This window comes from Python bivittatus, unplaced genomic scaffold, assembly GCF_059951505.1.
Source record: "Python bivittatus isolate LINGU-HERP-01145 unplaced genomic scaffold, Pbiv_v1 ctg000850_np1212, whole genome shotgun sequence".
NCBI classification, from domain to species: domain Eukaryota; kingdom Metazoa; phylum Chordata; class Lepidosauria; order Squamata; family Pythonidae; genus Python; species Python bivittatus.
In genome coordinates, this window is record NW_028277112.1 from 7,775,027 (window position 1) to 7,802,781 (window position 27,755).

Consider the following 27,755-nt stretch of genomic DNA (forward strand, 5'->3'; position numbering starts at 1 on the left):
TGCTGGCAAGAAAAAAAAACTTTAAACTTGAGACCCTTTTATATTGTGCCATGTCCATCAGGGCAGCTCATCCTGCCACAAGTGCATATTAATGCAAGTGTAATTTATATGTATATATGCTTAGCAGAAAGTTCAGATGAAATTTATTTCATACAGTGTGATTTTGCTTCTAACTTTAAATGCATAAATCCAGTAATTTGCAATTTGGGGAATAGCGCACAATATTTAATGGGGGATTTTATAGCAAGCTACTGAATATGTAGGGTGTTTTTCCTACCTAGAGTCTTATGTTTTTGTTCTGCTTAGATTTGGTTTGCAACTATAGCTCCTTATTGCATGTACAGTCATAGTTTGTTCCAGCAAAGGTACATTCTGAATTTGGCTCATTAGGTTTTAGTGGGAACATAAATATAAGATAGCAGTAAAAACAACTAAGGACAATGTAATTTCCTTGAAGGAATCTATTTTGCGTTCAAATGTTTACCGACAAAAGTACATATATTGATTTATTTTAGGTAAAATCTTGATAGAAATGATAACATAGCCTATGGCACTGCTGCACATAGATAGATAGATAGATAGATAGATAGATAGATAGATAGATAGATAGATAGATAGATATGGGTAATGCTGCTTAGAAGAGAAAACTAATGTGCTGAAAAAAGACATACATTGATTTAAAATCAAAGCAAATGAAATAAACTCTGTCAGAAATGATATATTATCCAAAGAGTTAAATTTATAGTTAAATTTGCAGACTTGTCAAGTAATTTAATGGTACATTAATGGGGTTTTCACAGAGACTGTTTTGAATAGAATCCTTTTATATCAGCTGTTGCACATATGCTTTTTGTGTGTGTTTCTCTAAAATAAAACTTAATGAAACAGCTAATAAAACCCCAATTTGTTTGTGCTTTCTTTGAGAAATGAGCTCTTAATATGCAGCTACCGTTCATTACCAACCATGCATTTTGGTTGTCTTTCAGTAGATATTGTTACCGGGAATCCATACTGTGTGACACAATCCCATAACTTTTTTTTTAAATATTCACTTGTCAAGAACATGTTTAATTTTCTCAAATAAGCTAACATCTAAGAAATTTATAACAAGGTTTGGTTAATAGTAACTGGAACATTTGTCCTATTTTTGTAGGTTAAATTATATAAAGTTTTCAGTTTGTGATATGATGGATGAAAAGCCATAAATCAGACTTTCAGAAGGCTTTGTGAAGGCATAAACTATGTATAGAAGCACTTTTTCTGTTTCTTAGATCTATGCCTCATATTGCAACTGCATGTTACTAGTTAGAAGACAGGGTTAATAGGACAATGTAATTCTGGGTAGTTAACTGCTGGTTGGAAAACTGCAACAAGCAGATCCCCCCCCCCTTTTTTTGTACCATGGCTTAATTGGTATAATGCAGGAATTATTGGATCACAATACCCAGAATTTCCTATCAGTATAGCCAATGATGAAGAATGCTGGGATTTGTAATTCTCTGACATCTGGAGATTGTTCATCCTTGAATGCTCACTAATGAGAACATTACTGTACATTCTTTGGAGTTGAAGGCTGCATATGAGTTTTGAAAAATGTATCAGGAACAATTTGGGGGTATGGAGGAAAGTGATCAAAGCAGCAAGTGAGTATGTCTAGAGTAGAAATTCTTGAATCTCATCAATCTTTTTTAAAAAAATTAATTCCCTTCTATTATCCACACTATAATCCAACTTTTCCATTTTATTCAGTCTTAAAACCTCTACATTTTTTTGACTTATCAAAAATTAATAGCAGTTGTGGGCAACACAAAACCTGAGTGAAGAACAGCAGTGTGTATCCATGATATAGAGCAGAAATAGGTAACCTAGAATATCCCCAGATTATTGTGCTGAACTAAATTCTACAACTTGCAGTTGCTTAATTCTCAACAGCATATTTTTAGTCTTGTCATGTTCCCACTCACCCAAAATGGAATCTAGACATATTCCTTGCAGTCCTTGGAGACCAAACAAATAAAAAAAGTAAAGTGATTCCTAATTGTTGGAAGGAACCCTCTCTACCTTTATACAAAGCTACAGCAGCAGTAATATAAACAGCAGTTGATTGATTATGTGCCATCAAGTCATTTTTGACTCCTAGTGAACACATAGATCTTCTCCATTATGTTCTATCCCTAACCTGTTCTTTCAAGTATCCCAACAATGCACTCTTCACCACCGTAATTCAATCCATCCACCTTGCTGCTGGTTATCGTCTTCTCTTTCCTTCCACCTTTCCAACATCAAAGCCTTCTTCAGAGAACTGGGTCTTTGCATAATGTGTCCGAAGTAAGATAATTTGAGCCTGGTCATTTGTGCCTGGACTGAGAATTCTAGGTTGATTTGTTCAATGACCCACAGTTTTCTTGGCTGTCCACATTATTCTCAGGAGTCTTCTCTAACACCAAAGTTCAAAGGCATCAGTACTCTTCCTATCCTGCTTCTTTAAAGTCTAACTTTTTGCTTCCATAGAGTATCATAGGGAATACCATGGCTTGCACGATTCTGAGCTTTATAGATATAGAAGGAACATCATGGCATTTGAGTATTTTTTACAAGGCCTTCATGGCTGCTCTACCAAGTGCTAGTCTGTGGTGTATTTCTTGACTGCTTGTTCCTTTAATGTTGATGGTTGATCCTAAAAGGCTGAAGCTGTCCACCAATTTGATATCTTCATTGCCAATTCTAAGGCTGTTCTAACTGTTGTCATTAGTTTGGTCTTTATATTGAATTTTAGTCCCATTTTTTCACTGTGCTCTTTGACTTTTAGTACTAGGGCTTGCAGATCCTTTGCATTTTCGGCTGTCAGGGTAGTGTCATCAGCATAGTGCAGGTTATTGATGTTTCTTCCTCCAGTTTTAAAACCCCACTCATCTTCTAATCCAGCTTCCCTTAATATATATGCAGCATGTAGGTTGAATAAATAAGGGGAGAATATGCAGCAAGTACTGTGGCTTCCTGATGCATATATACATTTCTCATGAGGACAATGAATTTTCTGGGATTCCCATTTTTCTGAGCACTTTCCACAGCTTGATGTGATCAACACAATTGGAGGCTTTTCTGTAATTGATGAAATGCATACTGACTTCTTTTTGGTATTTGCTTTTCTCAATTATCCAGCATCAGCAATGATGTCTTGTGTTCTCTGGCCTTTTCTAAAGCCAGCTTGAACATCTAGCATCTCTTTTTCCATGGCGGGCTCTAATCTGTGTTCGATGATCCTAAGCATTATTTTGCTAGTGTGTGAAATTAAGGATATTGTTCGATAGTTTGCACACTCTGTTAAGTCTCCTTGTTTTGGTATTGGAATGTAGATTGACCTCTTCCAATCTGTTGACCACTGTGTTGTTCTCCAGATTCACTGGCATAGCTTGGTTAGAACCTTGACTGATTCTTCTTCTGTTGCTTGCCATATTTCAGTGGTATTGCATCACTAGGGGAAGGCCCTACTGTAGCCTTCCAATTTGATAATGACCAGAGTGTTGATTTACCTTCATCTTCTAGTACTAGAGGTTCTTGTAAGTAAACAATATTTTCTAAGGTATCTTGGATATTGATGTCTCTACTGTATAGTGTTTCAGTATACTCCATCTTCCTTTGATCTCCTTTAAATCGGTTACTATCTGTCCACTGGCGTTCTTTAGCATACCAATTTGGAGTTGGAACCTCCTTCTGAGTTTTTGAGATCTTTTGAAAGAAAGACTTTCCTTGTTTTTCCATGTGTGTTTCCATCTTCAGTGTTTTTATATATGTTGTTGTAATACTGCTTGTTGTCTCTTCTAACAGCTCTCTAAACTCTCTGTTAAATTCCTTTCTGAGATTTTTGTCTTCCTTGTCTTTGGCTTTTCTTCTAGGCAATTTCCATGGTTTGTTCTGACATCCAGTTGCTTTCTTCTCTTTCTTCATTTTTGGAAGTCTCTTTTCATGTTCATCCTTAATGACTTCTTTAAGTTCATTCCATAATTCCTCTGGTTCTTTATCAATGAGGTTCAGGGGTTCAAAGCAATTCCTGATGTTCTCCTTGAAAATGGTGGATATATGTTCAAGATCATATTGTGGAAACTGACAGGCTTTCTTCTTCTTTAGCTTAACTTGGAGCTTGCATGTGAGCAGTTCGTGATCTGTTCCACAGTCAGCACCTGACCATGTCTTTGATGCTATAATTGAGCTCCTCTGACTGCTCATTGGAAGGATTGATAATGAAGCTCAAGCTCAGATACTTTGGTCACCTAATGCAAAGAGAAGACTCTTGGAAAAGACCCTGATGCTGGGAAAGATTGAAGGCAAAAGGAGAAGGGGAAAGCAGAGGATGAGATGGTTAGGTAGCATCACTGAAGCAATGAGCATGAAACTGAGCAAACTCAGGGAGGCAGTGAAGGACAGGAAGGCCTGGCCTGATATGGTTCATGGGGTCACGAAGAGTCGGACATGACTTAACGACTGAACAACAACAAAAAACTCTTTTTATCAATAGTATAATCAATTTGATTTCTGTATACTCCATCTGGTGATGTCCATGTATAGAAGCGTTGTTTCAGTTATTTGAAGATGGCGTTAGCTATTTATTTATTTATTTATTTATATATCAAATTTGTCACCACCCATTTCATTAGAAAATGACTCTGGGCAGTTTACAGAAAAGATAAATATTAATTAAAAATACATTATAACAATTAGTCCTAAATAAATAATAAATATCTTCCAAGAAGTGATGGTAGCTAGAAATTATTAGGCTCAGGGAGCATCATCAGGGCACCAGCCACCCCCAGGGTTAGTTAAAGCTCTTCTTGCCCCACGTAAACTGGCAGAACCAGGTCCAGTTCTTTCCAGAAAGCTGGGAGTGTAAGGGCCTGCCACACCTCTGTGGGGAGAATATGATTGGAGTCCCAGTCCATCTCAGTCCCATCCCATCTCAGTCCATCTCAATTTGCTGATACTTAAGATGTCATAGTTCTTACATTACATGTTCCTATTGTAATTCTATCTTTGCAACTTCAGTTTTTCTTTTCTTGTACGGCAGCATAGCAGCTTGATGTCCTGAAGGGTTTAATCTAGCCATGTCATAAACACAATTAGTACTCTGAAAGATCCTCAACTCTTCTTCAGTGGCATGTTGAGTGCCATCCGATTTGAGGGGCCCATCATCTGGTACTATATCATCAAACATTTTATATTTTCTATCCATGTGGTTTTTTGGTAAAAATATAGGAGTGGTTTACCATTGCCTTCTCCTGTGCAGAATTAATTGATACCTTTGCCATTGTTACTAAAGTGATCATCTGCCTCTGGCATCTTTCTTTTTGCTGCTGCCCAATTAGGTGCCTGCTTGCTTCAGCTGGGCAGCTGGGATGACCTTCACACCTTGGGTGGCCCTGATGGAAATATATACTCTTGGCATGTACTCCGGACATACTTTGCTCATCCCTCCCAGGAGCACCTCCCCCCTGGCCACAGTGATGCAGCACAGCAGGGCTTGGGGTGGATAAACAGCAGTACTATACCATACTTTTGTGCAACCATTCTAGGTTTACTGTAGATTTTGCTAATCATTCAGTGATACTAAAACCTGTTTTATTCTACTCTGTTTTGATGTTTTGGAGTGCTCAGGGTGCTCAAACAGCTGTTTTAAGAAGTTGCAGACAAGTACTATGCATGCACTGATACATGATTCTTAGCATCTTTTTTGCCATATCTGTGGGTCCGTCCATCCATCCATCCATCTTGTAACTTAGGACAAGAGCTATCAAGCTTTTTCAGGCCATGGAACCTGTTAGTTTTTTAAAAAAAAACTTAGAACCCCTGATCAAGAGGCAAAACTCTAGTAATAAAAAGATGGCAATGAAACAAAACTTGTGTTTGTTGTAAATGCCTCCTGTCTATAACAAATGGGCTGACTGCATTTTGAATCACTGGTCAAAGGAAGCTCCATCTTCCCTCTGCCCATCAAAAACCTTCTGTTTGACTTTGCTGAGGAAAAGGGCTGGGCAGGCTGACTTTGCAGAAGGCAGAGCAGGTATATATGCAAAATGGTGGGTAAGATATTTTTTTGTAGGAGAATACTGTGTGGCTAAAGCATTTTCCTAGGCAAAGATCATGACCATCATTTTCACCCTGCTGCTATCTGCCTCTCAGACACACACAGTGTTGAGTTGTCATAGGCACAAATACTCTCGGGGTGTGGAGTTACTGAATGTCAGATGATAAGCCCTGCCCTTTCCACTGTATCGTAGAAAAATTGCTATGGATACCCCTGCATTCAAGTGAATTTGGGCGGGGGGGGGGGGTTCTTAGTTTTCATGGAATTCCATCAAGGTCTTGTACAACCTTAGGGTTCCATGGAACATAGTTTGAAAAACCCTGACATAAGTCAGCGTTTCTCAAACTGGCTACTTGGTGCTACAACTTTCAGAAATCCTTTTCACCATGGTAAATTCTGGGAGTTGTAGAACCAGTGTATTTAGAAAGCAGGTTGAGGGGTGCTGATAAAAGGTATTTCTTTAAATTGTGGTAGAGGATTAGATCTGGGCTGAATACATTCCCCATCAGTTCCTGTAGACCAGATGTCTTCCAGGAAGGAGTTTCCTTCTGAGGTCTTAAGGGAGAGAAACCTGTTCAACCATAGGCTTGTTTAGTGTTGGCCAGAGCTGACCTGGTCTTTTCCACTGGATGATATGACTGGCTTATACAGGGAAGGCATATGGTGGTCAAACAAGCAGAAGCCAATCTTTTCTTTCTCTGACTATGGAAAGTGTGTTCACCCATCAGTGGGAAGGAAGATGTCTTTAGGTAGAGGCTGAAAGTTTTCTGTCTCTGGATTAAGAGAAAGAAAGAGATGACACAGTGTGTGAGTTACAGAACTTGAATGAAAAATAGCTTATTTTGGGAATACGATTTAAAACAATTTAATTAAACTTGCTGTTATGAGATGCTGATTCAAAACAAAAATTGTTCAAATCCATATCTGATGCTAAATTATTTTAAGTTGAAGAAAATTAAACATTTGGGTTTTTTCTATGAAATTTCAATAAAACTATATTTCCATATTACATAAGTTTCTTGAAAAATATTGATAGTCTTCCCAGTTTCCCCATGGGAACAAACACACACTTGAAAAGCCAGTTTAGTGCATTCTAGTGCTTATATTTAATTAATATAGTTGTCTTTCAATAATCCAAAGAAAATGAATTTGGCCTCTTTTCTGAATAAATATGATAATTTAAAAATAATTATGTATGTACATAATCTTAATCTGATACCCTGCTGTAATTTGTATTGGGTGATGGGGGGATGAGCCTGTTGTATAAATTTGTATAAATCTGCAAGACAAATCACCTATTTTCAAAGTTGGATTGTTCTACTTGTCACTGAAATATTGCAGAAACGCTGTACTTCTTGGGAGAACTGACCTTCAGAAGAGACCAAAATCCTCACTGGTTCATATGGCTTTAAAGATTAATACACAATTGAGACCAGAGGTTTTTCTTTTGGGATTGATGGACAAATAGTTGGAAAAAACTCATGGAACTTTCTTTTTGTATATGATAACTGCAGCAAGATTATTGTATGCGCAAAGATGGAAAGATTCGGCATTACCCACAATGGAGGAATGGTTGGTGAAGATGATGGAACTTGCTGAGATAGCTAAATGGACTTCTTTGATCAGAGAAAAGACAATATCTACATTTATTGCTGACTGGAACCCCCTTATGAACTTTTTGCATAAGACAGAAAAAATGAATTTATGATTTATGTTTTTGATGATTAGATAGGTTAGATTATAGAAAGAAGAAAGTCATCTTGTAATCTTAGAGTAAGAGTCAAATTTATAATTGTACTTATAACTGTTGTAAAGAAGATTGGAAGCCACTTCTTTGTATGTTTTTTCTTTTCTATTTTTCTTTTTCTTTTTTTCCCTTTCTTTCACTTTTAGCTTTTTCTTTGATTTCTTTCTTTTTCTTACTTTACATTGGTTTGTATTAATTTTTATCTTCATTTTTAAAAAAAAATTAATTGCGTGCGCACATGAGAGAGAGCAAAATCCTAAGAACTTTCCATTTGTTGGGAACTAAAAAACACATTATGCTCTTCTTCCTTCCATAAGACTGTTTTGAATGGGTAGCAAGAATGGCTTCAGGAAGCTGAGAAAACATTTAGAGAATCTAAAATCTTGAGAAAGCTGGAGTTTCCTCAGAGGTGTCTCTTTTTCCAGTATCCCTTCTGAGGAAGATTGTTTTGTATATTCTGATGTATTTTCTGAACCATGGCTTATGCAGTGTAGAGCAATCAGCTTTAAATCAGTTAATGAGATAGGAATTTCCTAGAAATTGTCTTTTATTCTGCAGGATCAGAATTAACTGTAATACATACTGACATACATACAGCCTCCCAGTGATGACTCTTTGGTAGAAATTCCAGATCATGTGCTCTTGAAATTTTGAAATAATTCATTCTTAATGCCAATTATGGAAATCATCCTTTTCCTTATTTATCTTTATCTTTTATCATTTCCAGTTCATTGACCCAAATGTTGTTCATAATAAGGCTATGTTACTACAAGAGCAATAAAAGATAAGAGAATCATTTGTTGAACCAGAATTATCATAAATTTGCAACTGATATGTATGCAGAAATTTGACTTTGGTAATAAATTTCTTAATTCTTTCCATAATAGTTGTTGATTTTAATATGCATTCATTGTTTTGCCTTTTTTAAAAAATTGTTTTGCTGATGAAATATTTTCTGTGCGATAATCTGCTTTCACAGTTCTTGGGAGTACTTGTATAATATGACATATTCAATTTTTTTGCTATGAATTTATTTAAATTATAAAATTTTAGCCCATTTTTCAGTGTTAAAAAACAAATTCCGAAGTGAAGAACAATTAAAGGCAATTTACAGTAACTCTTAAGCAATTAAAACAAAGTAAAAACTTCTAAAAATAAAATATTTAAAACTAGCTTAAAAATAAGTTGCATGACAATAATAAATAAGACCAGAAGGCACAGTAGCACCAAGATAAACAATGCTTAAGTAAACAGTGTGACTTAAGCCTGATATTACCTGTATCTAAAGAGAGGGGAATTCCACTACTGGGTGCTTGAATAAAAAATGCCCTCTCTTGGATCATAACATAGCAAATGGCTGGCAAATATGGCATTCCCAGTAGGTCTTGATTGATAGACAGTTAAAAGACAGACACGCCTGTAGGTATCCAAGTTCTAAAACCATATAAGGCTGCTGTGAATTTGGCTTGATAGCAAACTGGGAGTAAGCACAAACCCTTTTAGAACAGATAAAACATGTTAGTGGTAGGTAACAAACATGTAAATGTTAAGTAGCATTGGGGATAAAATAAATCCTTGTGGCTTGGGGTTATCCAGTTCTGTCCCCTGAATATGACCCCATAGATACAAGTGGGGTAGTACAGTGTCTTTAACACCCAATTTACAGATTCAGTTCAGAAGGATGTTATGGTCAAAAGCTGCCAACAGATCAAAGAGAATCAAAAAGCTATAATCTCTCTCCTTTTTTGTAAAGATGAACCATCAGTGTAACCAAGGCTGATTTGGTCTCATAATGGGTTTGATCCTGTAAATGTGCTAGCCACCTAAACTGGGATAGATCCAGACAAATTCTAGCTTATAAGAGTATTTGAAGGTTTGTACGCACCATATAGACACATTTATAATGCCTAAAGTCCAAAAAGACTTCACATTTTGAAAATTAAGTTAGCAGTTTTAATTATACTTTTTCATTCTTACAGAGCTCTTTAGTACATTTCTGGGTCTATGTACTTTAATGTTTAATTTTAGAAAGTGCTATTTCACATTCTCCTGTTTTACAGATGGTAAATTTTTTGTCCCATTTTCAGTGGCATATGGGAAGGATCCATCTTCATGCTTCTTGTCAAATGCTTTTAGTGAAATGTCTGTTGAATGCTTGTGCCTTTTTTGTCAGTATTTACAGGTTTACCATCTGCACTTAACTGCAAAATTGGGTCAGCATTTATGATTTAAAAACAATACTACCTTGTTTTATTTTGACTGTTTTAAAATTCTTATTCAATATGGTATTAAATACAGATTTTTATTCATGGCTATTTTATCCCATGTCTATTTATTTTCTCTCTCCCACATATGATATGATAGAAAAGCAACAAAACCTTTAAATTGTAATGTTTTACAAATAATTATGCCCTTATCCTGCAGGATCAATATACTCAAAAATATGTTCTTAGAAACTTTCAGTTCTCTTTCAGAATGTTTCATCTGAAAATTTTGTTTCTAGTTAGCTAACCGATAATTGCTTTAAATAGTGGAAGTTAGTATTTTAAATCTTCTATTGAAAGATCAAGTTCTACATTATGAAAATATCCTTATTCAGAACACTGAATTTTTCCTGGATTCAGTCCTATATCTCAAATATTACCTACTCATTTTTGTAACTATACATAAAGTATATTTTCTGTTGTAATACCACTAGAACCTATAATGATTGATTAAATTTGATGATCTGGTTTTAAAACGTACACTGAATTAATATTTGATAATAATAGAATATTACTAAGTTAGCTTAAGAAAAAAGTGAAAAGATTCCTCCAGTAAAGAGATCGAGAAAAAAAATGGATCAGCTTTAAGATTATCAATTAATTGTTGCAGTATCAAGAAAGAAATAGGCAAAGTGAAGAGTAGAAGAATAATGGATTGATCTTTCTAGTATTAAGAAAGTAAGTGGACAGGATCAATAAAACAGGCTGCAATCCTATGCATATTTACATGAGACTGAACACCATTAAACTCAAGGAGGCTTATATCTGAATAAACATGAATAGAAAATGTGGGGAGGGGTAGTTGAGTAATTTTTTCTGGACTTTTATATACAGAGTTTTAAGAATATTGAGCAATAATACTTGTAAAAACACCCTGGAAAAAGGCAATGACAAACCACTTATTTTTTGCCAAGAAAACTACATATATGTATCCATGTAGTCTCCAGGAAACAAGGTCAGCTTCAAGGAGTTTTGACTACTGTACTCAAGGACTTAGAAATATAATTATGGAACGCTATTAGTTTGCTTATTACATAATTTATTTAAAAGCCTTTAAGATAAAAACCTTTAAGATGTAGAACTGCTTCCTGAAAAAAAAAATCAAATATTGCTTTTTTTCATGTCTGAACACAGGACTCTACTGATGGTTACATGAGTAAAACACATTTTCAACTGAAAAACAGAGATGGCTCTTCAGGCAGAGTGGACATAGTAAATGATGAACCAACATTTACGTCTGTTGAGGTATGTAACATCTCTACTTTTGATCAAACCAAGATCTTTTAATGCTGTAATTTAAATCAATAAATTTAGAAATGCTGTTATTTAAATCAGTAAATTTAGAAATGTGAGCATTCATCAAATGGGTTACCAAGTAGAATGTATACACTTAATTGGAATAATTACAGAACAGCCAAAAAGATATTTAGGATTTTTTTTTTTTTTTTACATACTGTAAGATGCTAAGTTTGCTTGTTAATCTTGAAGTTTTGAGTGTAAGGGATTGTTCACATAATAATACTGTATTTGAATGGATGTGTTCAGAGTAAGCCAGAAGCAAATGCCATTGTCATTTAGAAACAACTGCTGTTTCATATCTGAACCAGTTTAAAGGAGAAAAAAAGGAGAATAGATAACTAAAACCAGGTTTAGGACTAACTGCAATAAATTAGTTGTTAATCTTGTGTTCGCTATAATTAGATGTTATCAGTAGCGTTCCCACTTGCATAATTAAAAGCTATAGTATTTTGGAAAAGGGAAATACAGTGGTCTATGACAGGAAAGAAAAAATACAGTAACGTAGTATCTTGGTAGGCACAGTTTTGTTCTTTGATTATTATTAGATTTTTATCCTGCCTTTTTTTTTATATAACTCAAGGTGGCAAACATACCTAATACTCTTGCCTCCTATTTTCCCCACAACAACCCTGTGATGTGGGCTGGGCTGAGAGAGAGTGACTGGCTCAAAGTCACCAGCTGGCATTCATGCCTAAGGGATGCCTAGAACTTGCAGTCTCCTGGTTCCTAGGCCAGCACCCTAACTTTTTTTCCAGCTCTAAAATTGTAGAATAATATGTTGGAAGGCAAAACAACCTAAATTTCTCACTTCCTATATCTGAATGAATTTACAAAAACAACCCCAGAATTCTATATGCACATACGGATAAGGAGCAAGTGCTTGGCTCAAACAATGCACTACATTTTGAGGTTGCTTGTACTGTGGGGAAATGAATCAATGAGGGTTGTCCAGAAAGCCACTAAAAACCTGAAGTTTTTTTGGATAAAAATAGTTGTACCTAAGTACAGAATATATTGGATGCTATTATAAATTAATGAAGTTAGTCCATGTGTTCTTATTGTCGGGCAGAGTGATAATCACAAACACTCCTGTTTGTGCAGAGCGCAGCAAAAACTCCAGGAAAATATCAGCCATGAAAGCAAACACGATGCAATGTCCATTTCTTGTCTCCCAAAGAAATCCAGTCAGAAAATATATACTAACTGGTGTTTATTGATAAAAATGCAAAATTCCATAAAATGCAAATATCATACAAAATATAAAGAAAAACACATCTTCCCATGTAATGTAGCATCCAAGACTTATTAGCAACACAAGCTTAACAAAATCTTTAGCTACAAACTCTTAGAGAAGAGGTACACTACTTGGTACTTTGTTACAACTACGTAGCCCATAAAACCTACATAGTGGCTAACACTAAAACAACAGCTACTCAGAGAGACTGCACCTTTTCCTCCTTGTATTATAGCTCTATGCCACCCCCACTGGGTAACTAGCATACACACGCCAATAGGTGGCAGTAAAGAGCACAATACACAACACACAATAACAGGTGTTTTTCACATGATCTCTGTAGTCAAAATATTATTTGTTATTGTTGTAAAGATAACGGGATGAATCCTTTCCCATGAGAATGAAAATCCTGACACTTATTGGGATGCTCACATAGAATAGATTCAGTCTGCTACTAATCCCAAATAACATCAAAAATTTGGGTATAGTATTAATTAGGAGCAGCCTGGAGAGAAAAGTTAGAAAATTGAAGGCCACTGAATCAACACAAAGGCTGCTGGAAAATACCAATTAGAGAAATTGAATTTATGTATAGCTCAGAACAAAGAGGAAAAGAAACCTAAAAAGAACCAATCATGGCTGCATGACAAGGTATAAGACTGTATTTACGCTGTAAAGGCATTATCTGAATAATAGGAATTCAGTCTACTGGCCACTAATAGATTTTGCAAGCAAGATGTAATATGAGTTACTAAGTGAAAATTTGAAAAACAAATGTAGTATACTAAGACAGTGGAAAGGAAAGAGATAGTGTATTGGTAGTTCAATACAGTTAAAACATATTTTATTTTTGTTTTTGCTGGATTAAAATAAATACCAGATTAGAAACGAAAAAATTATCAGATTTTGTTATTCTAATGAAGAAGCTTAAGTAATGTTATTATCTTGAATAATTGCTTTCACTATTGGTATAATAGCCAGTTCCTTCTGTTGTAAAAACCAGGTGCTCATAAATGTTTCTAATTGTAAATTGGAATGGATACCAATTTATCTGCAAGTTCAAAACAGCAATAGCATTTCAATTCTGAAAGTTAGAAAGTGATGAGAGAGCGTTGTGATTTCACAAATGTTTATTTCAGGATGGTACTGAAGGAAAAAAAGGACTGTTGCTAATAAAATACTTTCTAGAATAAGATGATAAATGAGGAAACATTTTAAAGAGTAATATAGGCAAAAAAATGTTTCTATACATTATGTTACACAGTTCAATGTCTCAAGGTCAGATTAGGTATCGTAAGAGAATTTTGATTTTTTCAATTTTAAGCAGAGTGAATTGATCCTTTGAAGTAAGGGAGCTGAGTTTCTTCCATCTTCTTTTCCCATATTATTTGTCCAGTCTATCATCTTCTGAAGCTGCTATTTGCCATGAAGTAAGAAAAAGACAGATTGATTGGAGTGTTTTATGCTCCAATAGTGAGTTTATTCTAATTACCTTGGGTTTTAGCCCTTTTTATTTATTTATATAACAAGTGTTATTTGGGATTTATTGTATTTTAAAATACTGATCCTAAAGGCATGCGGGAGCATCTGGATAAATACCTGAACTGTGTGGTTTTCCCACCTCCCATAGTTAATAATAGTTTATGAGATGGGGAATTTTATTAACAGTGCTATTTATATTTAGATTTATACTAACAGTGCTATTTATATTTATATAACCAGGCAATTGAAGCCTGAAGGTACTCTGCTAGGCATCTAATACATGAGTACAGATCCTTTAAAATATGACATTGAGCCCTGGTAAAATCTTCTGGTGTTTTTATGAATTGTATAAATGGAATTTTTTTGCCATGATGTAAAGAACACAGAAGCAGCAAAGGATGCTTGATCTTCCCCCTTAATATTTCCTTTTCCGTTTCTAATACTTCTTGGCTTTCATTTTTGGTGGCAAACATGGGATAATTTTTAAATTTTTGTACAGAGGTTTTGGTGTGTTTTTTAAAAACAGATAAGAACAATATATTGGTTGGATTCACAAGTTGTACTCAGCCATAGTGTGATATGTTTAGTTTTGATTCAGCTGGCTTGAACCAGCCATTATGATTTATAAATCATGATTTATAGATTACCATACTTGAACCTACGTAATTCTGGTTTATTTAACAAGTTATAATCATGGCTAAATGTGATGTATGAATCAGCTCACTGCTTCGAAAGAGCAATTGTTCTTTTATATGTTTTAATTTTTTAAAATATATAAATTTTATAACAATATAAAACCAAATAGTAGATATTAAGTGAAACCCGAAAGTACCTGCAAGGCAGAAATTAAAAATAAATACAGTTGTGATAGTCCTTTTATTAGCAAAATGAATATTAAGTAATGTATTAGTTAAGAAACAAGTTATGTGAAAAAACAGGAATTTGACTGCTAATGGAACAACATGCTTATTTCTGAGGCACAAAACAAGAGTAACTAAAAAAGGAATCAAAACAAACCAGGAACTGGCTTTGCTTGTCTGTTGGAATGATTGTGGCTTGTTCTTTGTTGAAACCTTGGTGAAAACATAGCTAATTGGTATAGTTTATAAAACAAACCATAATTACATGTTTTATTCAAAATATTAAGACATATATGTGGGCTCATACATCCTGCTAAACAAAAATCTAATTATGGGTTACTGTTATTTGTGAACTAGGTTGGTGTATTTATGATTACATCCCTTAATAGATTTTAACAAATGTCTTAATCATTATTGTAAGAATGTCACATATTGGAGAAAGCTTTACTATCATGCCCTTCAAAAACCATATGCTTTTCTTCCTTTCTTCTCTCCCTCCTTTTAATGGACATGCCAAGAAATGGTTCAGAGAAACTCAGAATATTAAACATTGCTTTGTTTCTTTTTCTTCATTGTGGAATACCATTGTTGCTGCTTAGATTTTTGTTTATAGAGTGCAAAGGAAATACATAAAACTCTTATGGTACAAAGATAAATTTAGTGGAAATTTCAAGACAATCTAAAGCATGAGCCTTGATCAGTTATTGATTAGTTCAGTTCTTAAAAAAAAACAAATAAAAATGTATTCCCTTGAAATAAAAACTTGTGTCTCATTAAATTTTCAGTATAACACATATATGTACCAAAGATAAGATTGAATTTCATATTTTACTTGGATCTTCAGAAAGCAGGTTGTTTCCTTGAGACTTCTCTAGACACTACCTGCTTTGCAACTGGACAACTGCAAAACATCACTTAGAAATCTGAAGCTTCCTATATCTGCTAATTGAGTATTGAGGGATTGAACAGCTATTGCTTTTTTATTTATTGACCCCATTCACACAATTTGCTAAGCCTTAGGGTAGTTTATTTTGCTCTGGTGCGTGAACCCAATCATTGTTTTTGAAAACCATGGTTTGTGGCTTAGCATGATGTGCAAGTAAAGTTTGGCTTAGTTTGGTTTACATCCAGTCAAATGCAGTTTATTTAATCCAGATAAATAAACCATGGCTCAGTCCACTGGGTCAACAGAGTAACTGACAACCTTGGATAATATTTGCAGACATAATCAGTTTTGAATTGATTATGTCATAAAATTTCAAACATATAAATAGAGGGATTTATTTATGTAAGAAGTGGCTTTAACATTTTTAAAAGAAACCCATTTTATCAGCAAAATGGGATCAAATTTAAAGGCATAGTTACCCCATCTGTGGGCATGAAGCTGTTACATTTCAGACAGGCAAATATGGTTTTCTGCAAATAAATCACTTAAAGTTTGGAGTGAGGGCCTGGGATTTTTTTTTTTTTTTTTTTCAGTTTCTGCGAAAGTGGTATACAGGTAGTCTCCAGTTTAAGAATGAGTTCCATTCCCAAAGTCTGTCCTTTAAATCAAATTTGTATGTAAACCAGAGCAATATTATTGTATAATACTGTATAAGTGGTATATTGTAATTAACTTGAATCATTGTGTATTTGACTCAAATTTTGCTACAATAGGCTCCATCAGTAAATCAGGCATTCTTAACCTGGGGGACTACCTGTACTGTGTAATTAACTCTAACCATTATGTATTTAACTGGAATAATTTTGTATTTAATTCAAATTTTGCTACAATAGGCTCTGTTCTTAATTATGGATTGTCCTTAAACTGGGCATTCTTAACCTGGGGACTACCTGTACACTCATAGCTCACTGAATTGCAAAATTTCCAAGGGACTAAGGTTTGAAAGTTATGATGAATTAAAAAGTAATTTGTTCTTGCTGACTAATTAAGTTTCATCCAGTTGGGTGAGAAAATTATGTGTACCCTGCCTTATGTTTCTGGAGGAAAGATAGGATATAGATCTAAATATTCCTATTCATTCCAACACTGCTTAGAAACAAAATGGAGAGCTTTAATGTTATTATATAATTGGGTGAATCTCTTTTCTTTGCCTGGAAATTTCTCTTATAAAGAGCCTATAGGAGGAAATGCATCAATATTAAACTTGCTTTATGAAGTATCTCTATCTATCTGACACTGAATCCCCACTAGTCACTTGCACGCTCATTTAACATCACTCAGCTATCACTGAAGTGATAAAAAGGCTGTTCTTGTTATTGCTGCAGAAGTACAACAATGATTTGATGACCAGAAAACACTATCACTGATATAGAAATGTGGATCCACTTTCAAGCCATTTTCAAGAAGCAGAAATAAGCCAAAGTAGAAAAGGTAGCTGAGAAAAGAGAGAGCTTTTGGTTGAACAATGAAAGATGGTAGAAGGTGAGCTGTGATTAAAGGGAAGACAAGGTGGGCAAGAAAGAGGACGCAAAACCAAAAAGAAACTGGCAAAGAGAAGGATGGAAACAGAGTATCTAGAGTGCTGGAACTGGGAATTGGCTGGGAATTCTCAGGACAAATCAGTACCCACAGTTCAATAAGCATACTTTGATTGTGGGGACTGAAGCGCAAAATGGGTACAGTTCCTGAAGCAAGGTGTTCAAGTAATACAAGCTACCTCTCTTATTTACCTGTCATGCATGGGATGAAAGGTTCTGTCACAGTTGGGGAAACTATGCCAAAATTTAAAATGGCAGCCAGGGGCCAGTCAACAATGAAACACAGATTATCCTGAGAATGAATGAATGAATGAATGAATGAATGAATGAATGAATGAATGAATGAATATATATATATGTATATGTATATATAAGATTAGAAATGGTAAACAAATTGGAGAGGTGACCTGTGGATGAGAAATCAAGTGTCTAGATGTCATGACAAGATTGTAGGCAGGTTAGATGTTCAAGAAATTAATTCGAAAAGCAGTCCAAAATTCTCAGAGACAAAGAGTAAAATAATAAAATCCTTTACTGGACTTATAACATTATTCCATCTGGCTTTGTTAATAGAAGAAAAAGCTTTCCAAATATGACTTTTGTTCCTTGTATTGAAGCTAGAGGCTATGGTGCTGTATTTGCATCCCTAGTATTTCTAAGGACTTAGGGAAAATCTGTTCTTTCTCTTGTTCAGATGTAGGGTAGACAGAATTGATGTTTCACACTGCATGTTTTAAGTTCAGCCATAGATGAGCTCTTGAGCTGCCTCATTCCCCCCAAGGTGAGATTGGCCTGAACCCTATTAGCCTTCTGGAAGGCCCTCAAAACTTGATTTTGCCATTGGGCATGGGGATCCCATAGAAGGGTGGAGCCCATTAAATGGCTACATTGTGTATAAGTTTAGAATGCACTCTCTCCTGTCCTTTCATTATAGTTTTTAAATTGGTTTTTAATGGTTGTGTTTGAATTATGTTATCTAGCTTTGTGTTTTAATTGTGTACACCACCCAGAGTCACATGCGTGAGATGGGTGGCTATATAAATTCAGTCAATAAATCCATCAATCAATACTCTGGCTGAGTCACAACCCTCCTTGTATTCTACTTATCTGGAAACGTGGTGGTTGAAGGTTCCATCTTCCACATACGGTATACTTGCTTGAGCTTTACTTTCTATAGAACATATAATTGCCATAGAATAATAGTAAAAATTTTTTAGGAATGCTTTGAATTTATAAAAAGTCATAAAAGGTCACAGTGACTTTAATGTAGTGACTACTTAAAAAGTGAACATTGGAAAAGGTTTAATTGTTTTTATACTAACTGTATATTGCTTTACTTAAGTGTGCTTCCAATTACACTGATGCAAGATTTATGGATCATAAGGGGCTGGAGCAACTAGCAGAAGAAGACCATAATATCTACTCTGTTTACTCATAAGCAATAAAATATATATTTGATGATGCAAAACCTATTTTTCTATTTCAAAGTCACTTGTCATGTTACAACTGTATTATATTGGTTTTATTTTCTTGCTTTATCGTAACCTTTGTCTTATATTTCTGTGAATTTCGCAAAGAATTCAGTGGGGTGGTGATTTGCACCTATCCCCTACAGTTATACACAATCATTTTATTGAAGGTGCACGTATTTTCATCAGCGTTGAAATTGGCAGGAATGTCCATGGGCCCTAGTATCCATTGGCGCCTGCCAGACTCCCAGGTTTTCCTAATTAAAAAAATTAAAATCTAAAAAAATAAAAACTGGACAAGGTGAAGTAGCAGTCTTTATCTGTAATCTGTATTTCGTAAGGTGCATTGGGACCCACAGGCACTTGTACAAGATAAAATGGCAGGTAGATGTTTTGAGTGCTTTAAAGCGTATGTATTCACCTAGAAAAAAGGCATATTAGAGGAAGCATCCTGGAAGGCAATACATATGTTGTGTAAGTATTATGCTTATAAAGCCTCTTTGGCATGAGTGCTTTGCTTGCTTTTTTAAAAAAGCAGTGACATTTGTGTGTATGTCTTTCAGTTCGATTGTTTTGATTTGCCATGGATTTTTGTTTGATCTGTGAGGTGTTCGTTATTTCTGATTCTTATGTGGTGTATTTGCTTTCTTCTCTCTCCCCCCACCCCCCTGCCCAGTCCCCTGTGTATGCATCTGGGTTTTTTCATCTAATCTGTGGGGCTGAAGTTAGTGTTTTAGTTCCCATTTTCTGTGTATATTTTTCTGAGCACCACTAATTTTCTTTCTGTGCAATGGGAGTATCATGATGTTTGCATAGGCAAATATATGAATTGATATTTGCAGATCAGACTTGCCTCTGCCTTTTACTTAGTTTATCAAATTACTCCTCATCTGTGAGTCTCCTCTGTTTTTAAAAAATGGTTGATAGAGCATAATACTGTAGATTAAAAAGTAATTTTGTGTTTTGAAACTTGTCTCTGCTTCTGATTTTTACTTTGGTTTCTGGTAATTCCTCCCTCTTTTTTTTTCTTTTAAATCACCCAGCTTATTTTTTATGATATTTGCATTTTGAACCAAAGCAGCCATTTGATAAGAGTGTCCATTGCATAATGTCCAAGTTCCAAATTTGCTCACTGCACTAGCCTAAAAATATTAGGGGTTCCAACACAGAACTTTTCCTGCCATCCCCTGGAGTCCCCAGGCCTGCTGTCATAACCAAGTCTTAAGGGACCTCCGGAAACTCAACAATGACAAGGCCAGTCTCACCTCAGGGGCAAGAAGATTCCACAGCGCAGGTGCTACAGCAGAAAAGGCCCCCTGCCTGGGGCATGCCAAATGTATCTCCCTAGGTGATGGAACCCATAACACGCCCTCTCTGCTGGATCTAGTAGGACAGGCAGATGAAATTGGGGAGAGGCGGTCCCTCAGATAGCCTGGCCCCATGCCATGAAGGGCTTTACTGATCAACACCAGCACCTTGAATTGGACCCAGAAGCAAAGTGGTAACCAGCACAGCTCAGAAAGCAGAGGTGTAACGTGTTCTACTAGAAACACACATAACTGCTCGTGCTGCTCATTTTGCACCAGCTGAAGTTTCCAGATACTCTTCAAGGGTGGCCCTATGTAGAGAGCATTGCAGTAATCTAACTGGGAGGTGACCAAGGCACGAGTGACCATGAGTAGGTCTCTCTGATCTAGGAATAGGCACAACTGGCATACAATACGAAGTTGTGCAAAGGCCCTCCTAGCCATAACTGCCACCTGCTCTTTGAGCAGGAGTCGTGAGTCCAGGAGGACCCCCAGCTTGCGCACAGGGTCTTTTTGGGTCAGTGTGACCCCATCCAGTACCAAAGATGGTAAAAACCTAGAACCAGAGGGGCTCGAAACCCAAAGCCACTCAGTCTTGCCAGGGTTCAGTTGAAGCCTGTTGTTCCTTATCCAGATCCTCATAGCCTCCAGGCACTGAGGTAGGACGCCCACAGCATTGCTTAAGTTGTCAGGGGCGGAGATATATAATTGAGTATCATCAGCATACTGATGACACTTCACCCCATGGTGACAGATGAGCTCACCCAGTGGTCTCATGTAGATGTTAAATAGGAGAATTGAGAGCCCTGACCCCTGTGGCACCCCACATAGCAGGGGGTAGAGGCAGGATCTCTCCTCCCCAATCACCAACTGGAACTGACCCTAGAGAAGGGAAGCGAACCAGCACAATACCGTGGCGCCCACCCCCAGTTCTCTGAGTCAGTCCAGAAGGATACCGCAGTTGATGGTATTGAAGGCCGCCGAGAGGTCAAGTAAGGTAAGGATGGACGCACAACCACCATCCCACCCACACCAGAGATCATCCAAAAGCTGTTTCTGTACCTGACTGAAAAGGATCCAGATAATCCGCTTCATCCAAGGTCCTCTGAAGCTGCTGTGCAATCTTCTCAATCACCTTCCCCAAAAAGGGGAGGTTCGATACTGGACAAAAATTGTCCAGTGTTGTGGGGTCCAGCGATGGCTTCTTGAGAAGGGGCGAACCAAAGTCTCTTTTAGAGGTGCAGCAATAACCCCCTCACTCAAAGAATTCACCATCGCCAGAACCCACCCACACAACACCCCCTGGGCTGCTTTCACAAGCCAGGAAGGGCATGGATCTAAAGAGCAGGTGACTGAGCTCACAGTCCTAAGGACCCTGTCCATTTCATCAGGCCCAACAGGTTCAAACCGTTCCCAGATAATTGGGCAAGACTCCACCCTAGGCATCTCCCACAGACCTGCAGCAAAGCCAGCGTCCTACTGCGAATGAATCCAAGTGATTTCATCCAACAGATGCTAAGCAAATTCCTCCGCACAACCCTGCAAAAGGTTGTCTGGACCCCCTGTACTCAAGAGGACCCATATCACCCGAAACAGGGCTGCGAGGCAGTAATCTGCAGATGCAATAAGGGCGGAGGATTGCTGTTGCTTCACTGCCCTTACCACCACTTGGTAGGCCTTAATAACGGCTCTAATCTGTGTTCAATCGAGTTCGTCCTTAGATGAGCGCCAGCGACGCCCTAAATGTCTCTTCTCTCATTTCATCTCCCTCAGCTCCTCTGTAAACCATGGGGAGTGACGGGATCCACGGGAGGGGGGGAGGTCACATAGGCGCGATCCGATCCAAAGCCTCAGCTGCCCTTTTATTCCAGGCAGCAATCAAGGCTTCAGATGGGCCGTGCATAAATTACTAATCAAGTTTAGTACAAGATAATTAACTTAAATTTCAGAAATATTAGGGATACCTTTAAACTTCTTCATATAGTTATTGTATATTAACAACTAAAATGTTATTTCTGTCAGTTAAATTAATATTACTCTAAAAATGTAATTACTGTTTAAAACTTTATAATTGGAAATATTTTTATACAGTAATTACTAGAATAGTCACATTTTCTTTATATGCATATCTTGTTGAAATTTAGAATATTTTTAGTAAAACCAAGAAAATATTTAACAAATTGGTAGCAAAATATCACCCAAATTGTGTGGTCAAGGTTAAGCATGCATAAGATAGAATTGTTTTTGCATCTTATTCTGTATCTGATATTATACAACTGCATATCAAAAGCCCATTACAAATCCACCTAACGATATAATTGTGTAGAGCCATCTAACATCAGCTGCATTTTTCTTCTAATCCTTTTTTCTCTCCATTTTTCTGTAACCCATATGAAGAGTTCTTGAAACTTGATCGCTTGCAACAGTTTACTAACACTTCAGTTGTCTTTATAAAGATATTGACTGTGGATTTTGGATGCATTTTCCAGAAAAGCTATCTAAAATGTACAGAAACACATATTTACAAAACTGGCTGGTCACTTATACAGTATATCTTCTCGTGGGCCACATCCAGTGTAATGTGGATGTGGATTATTGCTTGCATGATAATGTGGATTGTTGCTTGCATGATAGGGAATTGTTTTCCACTCTGCAATCTCTGTACCTTATGAAATCTGCACTGTAGATTTATTACAGTTGAATACAACTCTAAAGATTTTAGTCTGCAATTAATTGGTATGAGAATTATTTATGTCTATGTGCTCACCAAGAGTCAAGTTCAACTCAAAGGTGTATTTCCCTTTCTTAATGTTTTTAATTGGTTGAATGCATTGATAGATCGATTAGAGATTGGAGCTAATACATAATTAATACATTTTGTACTGTACAAAACTCAGAATGTGTGGGTTGATTTCTTTGAATCATGTGACCTTGTGGAAGAATGTAGTCAGATAATTTTCTATAAATGTCAGAGGATTAATTTGGTGTCAATATAGCCTATAGACACGTATGTTTTGTGTGATTTGCTTTTATTCTTGAGGCTACAACAGATGGAAACAGTCACTCTGGATTAAGTTTGAAGATGGAAAGTTTTCCATTGGATGAATCAGCTGCCAGGTTGTGAATGCTGAACATAACCATCTAATTTTAAAGTTAGACAGTTTTTTTTTTTAATTTAGTGTGGCTATATGAATGCATTTTCATTAATGGGCATCATATGTAGGTGCACAACTGCTTATATACACGAAATGTATGTGACAAGACCATTTTAAGTGCATCAGCAGTGTTATCCCGCATACATCAATACAAATGAAAATGTTCCATTCTCATTGTTTATTAATCATTTTCCCAAACAAACTAGTGTGTTCAAATAAAAAGCCAAACCCATTCTCATATTGTGTAGAAGCAAATAGCTTGAACAAAAATGTAAATATTTGCAGAACTACAGTATTTGTTAGGGGGTAAAAACCTGAAGTTAAAACCTAATAAACATTACTTAGGAAAAAATGTAAACAAGTTTAATGAAACCCAGCATTCAATAGGAATGTGAAGCAGGTCTCAAAGAAAAAAAACTAAACCAAGTATTGTAAATCATGAATTGCCAACTTTTGTTAAAACTACAAGGTACGGAACTACCACAGGAATAATCTGAAAAATAAATTATACTTTGAATTGTACTTAATAGTTTTGAATGTATAGCTTGTTCCAGTGTTCATTCAGTTTTATATCATATATGCAGAAAATATACACTGCATTTTCTGCCATTCAGCATTGGGTTTTGATTGTGTTTCCTGCTGCAATTCTGTCGTGGCCAATTTATCAAGTTAGTTGAAAAAAAGAGAGAATATAAGGATATCCCAGAAACCATTTAAGGTGGGACTGTTGAAATGGACAAGGGTAAAGCAATGTAAATATTGCAGCCTCTGCCCTCTGGAACAGCATCCCTCCAGAAATATGCGTGGTTCCCACTCTCCAAGTGTTCCAGAAGTCCCTTAAGACCTGGCTCTGCTCTCAGGCCTGGAACTAGGGTCCATGTGGTTTTTGAATGTGGTTATTCTTGCTCTTTGGCCTGGGTGGTTATGTTTTTAACTGTGTTTTAAATTATGTATTTGAAATATTTTAAACCTCCCAGAGTCTTTTCAGAGTCAGGCAGCCTTAAAAATCCAGTAAATAAATAACATGAAGGATGTCAGAGTATATGCCTCTCCAAGAAGTTGAGGTTAGGTTTATTGCTCATAATACATGTTTTAGTCTTACAGAGAGCATCTCATGAAACTGGAAATGATATGTGACAGGGGCATGGTGGCCATGAAATTCTCAGCTGCTCCCAATAAGTGAACTTTAACTTGGATATTAAAGCCATCAGAACAATCAGTCTAAGCATCTTCAACTTCATTTCCTTTCCATCTAACTCAAGTAGGGAACAGGCAATGATTCTTTTTCTGATCTTTATGTTGTCTCAAGTTTTATAAACTCACACTTAGACTGGTAATGATAGAGCCACCTCTGCACCCTCATCTCTATATACTGTTTCTTCTTCCACGGAAAAAAATTATGTACCTAACTCAAATGTTTCTTTGGAGTTTCTCAGCCCTACTTGTAGTTGGCAGGATTGAATTTGGGATGTTTTGCATATACTGCATATACTTTACAGTTGAATTATATGCATTTCTCAGATTTCCTTCTGCTTCTGATTTGCCAAGAGGAATAATATATCACATTAATGTATAAAAATCTCCAAGAACTGAAGAAAGCAAAGAGACCTTTTGTACTTTGTGGATTAATACACATATTGAATTGCAGGGGCTTTTTTTGTTTGTTTGTTTGTTTGTTTGTTTAGATCATACAGTTCTCAGTTAAATTGTGTACAAAAATGCAAATTTTCATTTCTTTAGAATGTGGTAGAATATGTGGTTGAACATATTTCCTGGATATTGTGATTGAACATACCTCCTGGAGTTTACATAGAAATGGAAAAATGTATTACATGATGGTTAATCATATTTATCCTGAGTTTAAGATCTTTTTCTAAACTGTTGTTGCAGCATGTCAAATTGTCAGTTACTGTTTATTAAATAATGCCCATAGTGAACACATTAAAATTACAGTCATCTACTTACGAACAGGTTATGTTCCAAGATGCTGTTCGTAAGTCCATCTTGTTTGTAAGTCCAACCAAGTTTAAAAAACATGCCTCCCAGTGTGCGCTGGTGCTGCCAAGCGTATGTATGTGGTGTGCTGTAAACTAACTCTTTCCTGCCTTCTCCGACTTTCTGGGATCTTTTAGGTTGGAGTTGTGCACAGGTTTGTCATATTGGTGAAAGTTCATAACTCAGAAGATAGTAAATAGAGGATTGTCTGTATCTCTAATTCAGATTTTTTTTCTCAGTTTCAGATGCATAAATAAAAGACATGGTGAAATCCCTACAGTAAACTTTTCTTGATCAATGTAAATGTTTTATTCTGTGTATGGAACAAGGATCATTCAGACTATATGAAGGGAATTTTCACAATACTTGTGTTTTGAAAACTCAGTAATTTCCTATTAACACTAAACCATTTCTGATCTTTTGGGTTTGACATGGGGTTTCTGCATTGAATATGTTAATTAAGAAATGCAGCAGTTGTAACTTAATGTTCAGTGTGTTTTCTGGTTGCATGTAAAATGCTTATTGTGTGAAAAGCAAATGATAAACTAATGAGTACTTTGTCATTAGTTTTGTCAGTGACTTCATAAATTTAAACCTCAAAAATAATGGTATCATCATTCTGATCTACTTTTTTTCTACTTTAAAAGTTCTGACTTTTAAGCTTCTTATTATATGTGTGCTGTGTAGCTCAAATGTTTATATTTTTCTAACCTGGCAATTTGTGTCTATGAATAAGAGAATATAATATATATTCTAATGAATATTATGACATCAGCAGTAATTTTTATGATCAGATATAAAATTAGGTTTAATATATAAAGTGAATTCTTTTAAAATGTTTCTAAGGAGTATCCAGCCTTTAAATTTAAGCAAAATAAAATACAGAATTTTATTACTAATATGACTGATGGGTACTGGCTCACTTTTTAGCAGATGAGGTGCCACTTGAAATAGTTGGTAAAAAAGTATATTAAATTTATTTTTTTTTATCAGTCCAGTCCAGTTGTGATCCAAGAATAGGGGTGCATAATATTTGATACTGATCTATTTTTGTGTAAAATAATCTTTGAGTATGTGATTCTTTGCATATTGCTTAGAAGCTCAGAAAAATATGTGAAAAACTTTTATGTGAAACCTTAGATTTGAATAGTCTGCTTCATCTGCTATTTTTATGAACTGTATATTTTTATTGTTCTGTTTTAACTCTTAATGAGTTATGACTTTTCTTACTCTTTCATGTAAAAATAGCTGTTCTTTAGTTCCCTTCATGGTCAGTACACTTCTGAATTCAGGATTAAATTTAAAAATACGTTGATACCAATCTTCAAAGTTTTGATAGTGATGCTTTTACTGAGATTTGAAAGACAAAATGAGATTGGTTTTGAAATACATACAATAAAATGGATACAGCAATTTCAAATATCATAAGCATAGAATAATTATTGGTTATGGTTTATTGACAACAGAATTTTCTGGGTGTGGAAAACAGACTAAACCATACTTGACTTAATTATGGCTTGTTGATGAAACCATTATTGGCTGGGTTTATGCCTCACTCTAACCATAAATCATGGTCTACAAACCACAATGATTTGGGATCACGTAACATTTTGTTTCAAATCAACACAAAAGATTGTGGTTATCGTATTGTGTGATTCTTACCTAAGTACAGAAAGGCCTATATATTATGGTAAATCTACTGTGTGACCAAGACAGCAGTTTCTAAGAATAGGTTCTACTCTTCCCCAGTTTTCTTCCATTTATTAAAAAAAGTGTAGTTTGTTTAGGGAAGAGTATCTGAATAGAAGACTAACAAATAAACAGGATCGGTTTGATCCTTACTATTCAGTAAATATTGTGGGTCCTGTCTGCTAAGGAATTACATCTGGTGGGACCCAGGAGACAGGTCTTTTCTGCTGTGGCCCCACCCTGTGGAACATCATCCCCCTGAGGCGAGATTGGCCCCATCTCTGCTAACTGTTAGTCCCTTAAAATCTGGTTGTGTCAACAGGCCTGGGGGTTGCAAAGGAATGGTGATCTGATGTGGTGGCTCCTCTGTTCGTAATCTGATGCTCTCTCTTAGCCTTTTTATAATAATATTAATTTTTGTACTTCCTGAATGTTTCTAAAATTGTTTTTTATGGTTTGCTTGTACATTGCCTGGAGTCACATCACATGAGATGGACAGCCATATAAATATGATTAAATAAATGTCTATATAAATTCCAGAGCCCACTCTTGTCCATTAATCTGAGCAAGTTTTATCTCCATTCGAGTCAAAATTGTTACACAATTGTCTTCTGATGAATTCTCACTTTTCTCTTGAATTTGTTTGTTTATTTATTTAAATAATTCATTCTCTCTAGGCAATTTACAAGAA

At 35.8% G+C, this 27,755-nt stretch overlaps 1 protein-coding gene across 7 annotated transcripts in view; it reads left to right on the top strand.

The window, feature by feature from the left end:
* Positions 1 to 27,755, top strand: part of ATG10 (autophagy related 10) — a 126,501-nt gene that overhangs the window by 6,281 nt on the left and 92,465 nt on the right. For all 7 annotated transcript variants that reach the window (XR_015793854.1, XR_015793853.1, XR_015793852.1 and 4 more), the window contains exon 3: positions 11,225 to 11,335. Coding sequence is in view for 4 of the 7 variants with exons in the window: in XM_088130245.1 (XP_087986371.1) it covers positions 11,225 to 11,335 (111 nt within the window). In the remaining 3 variants the exon portion in view is untranslated. The remainder of the gene's footprint in view (positions 1 to 11,224; positions 11,336 to 27,755) is intronic.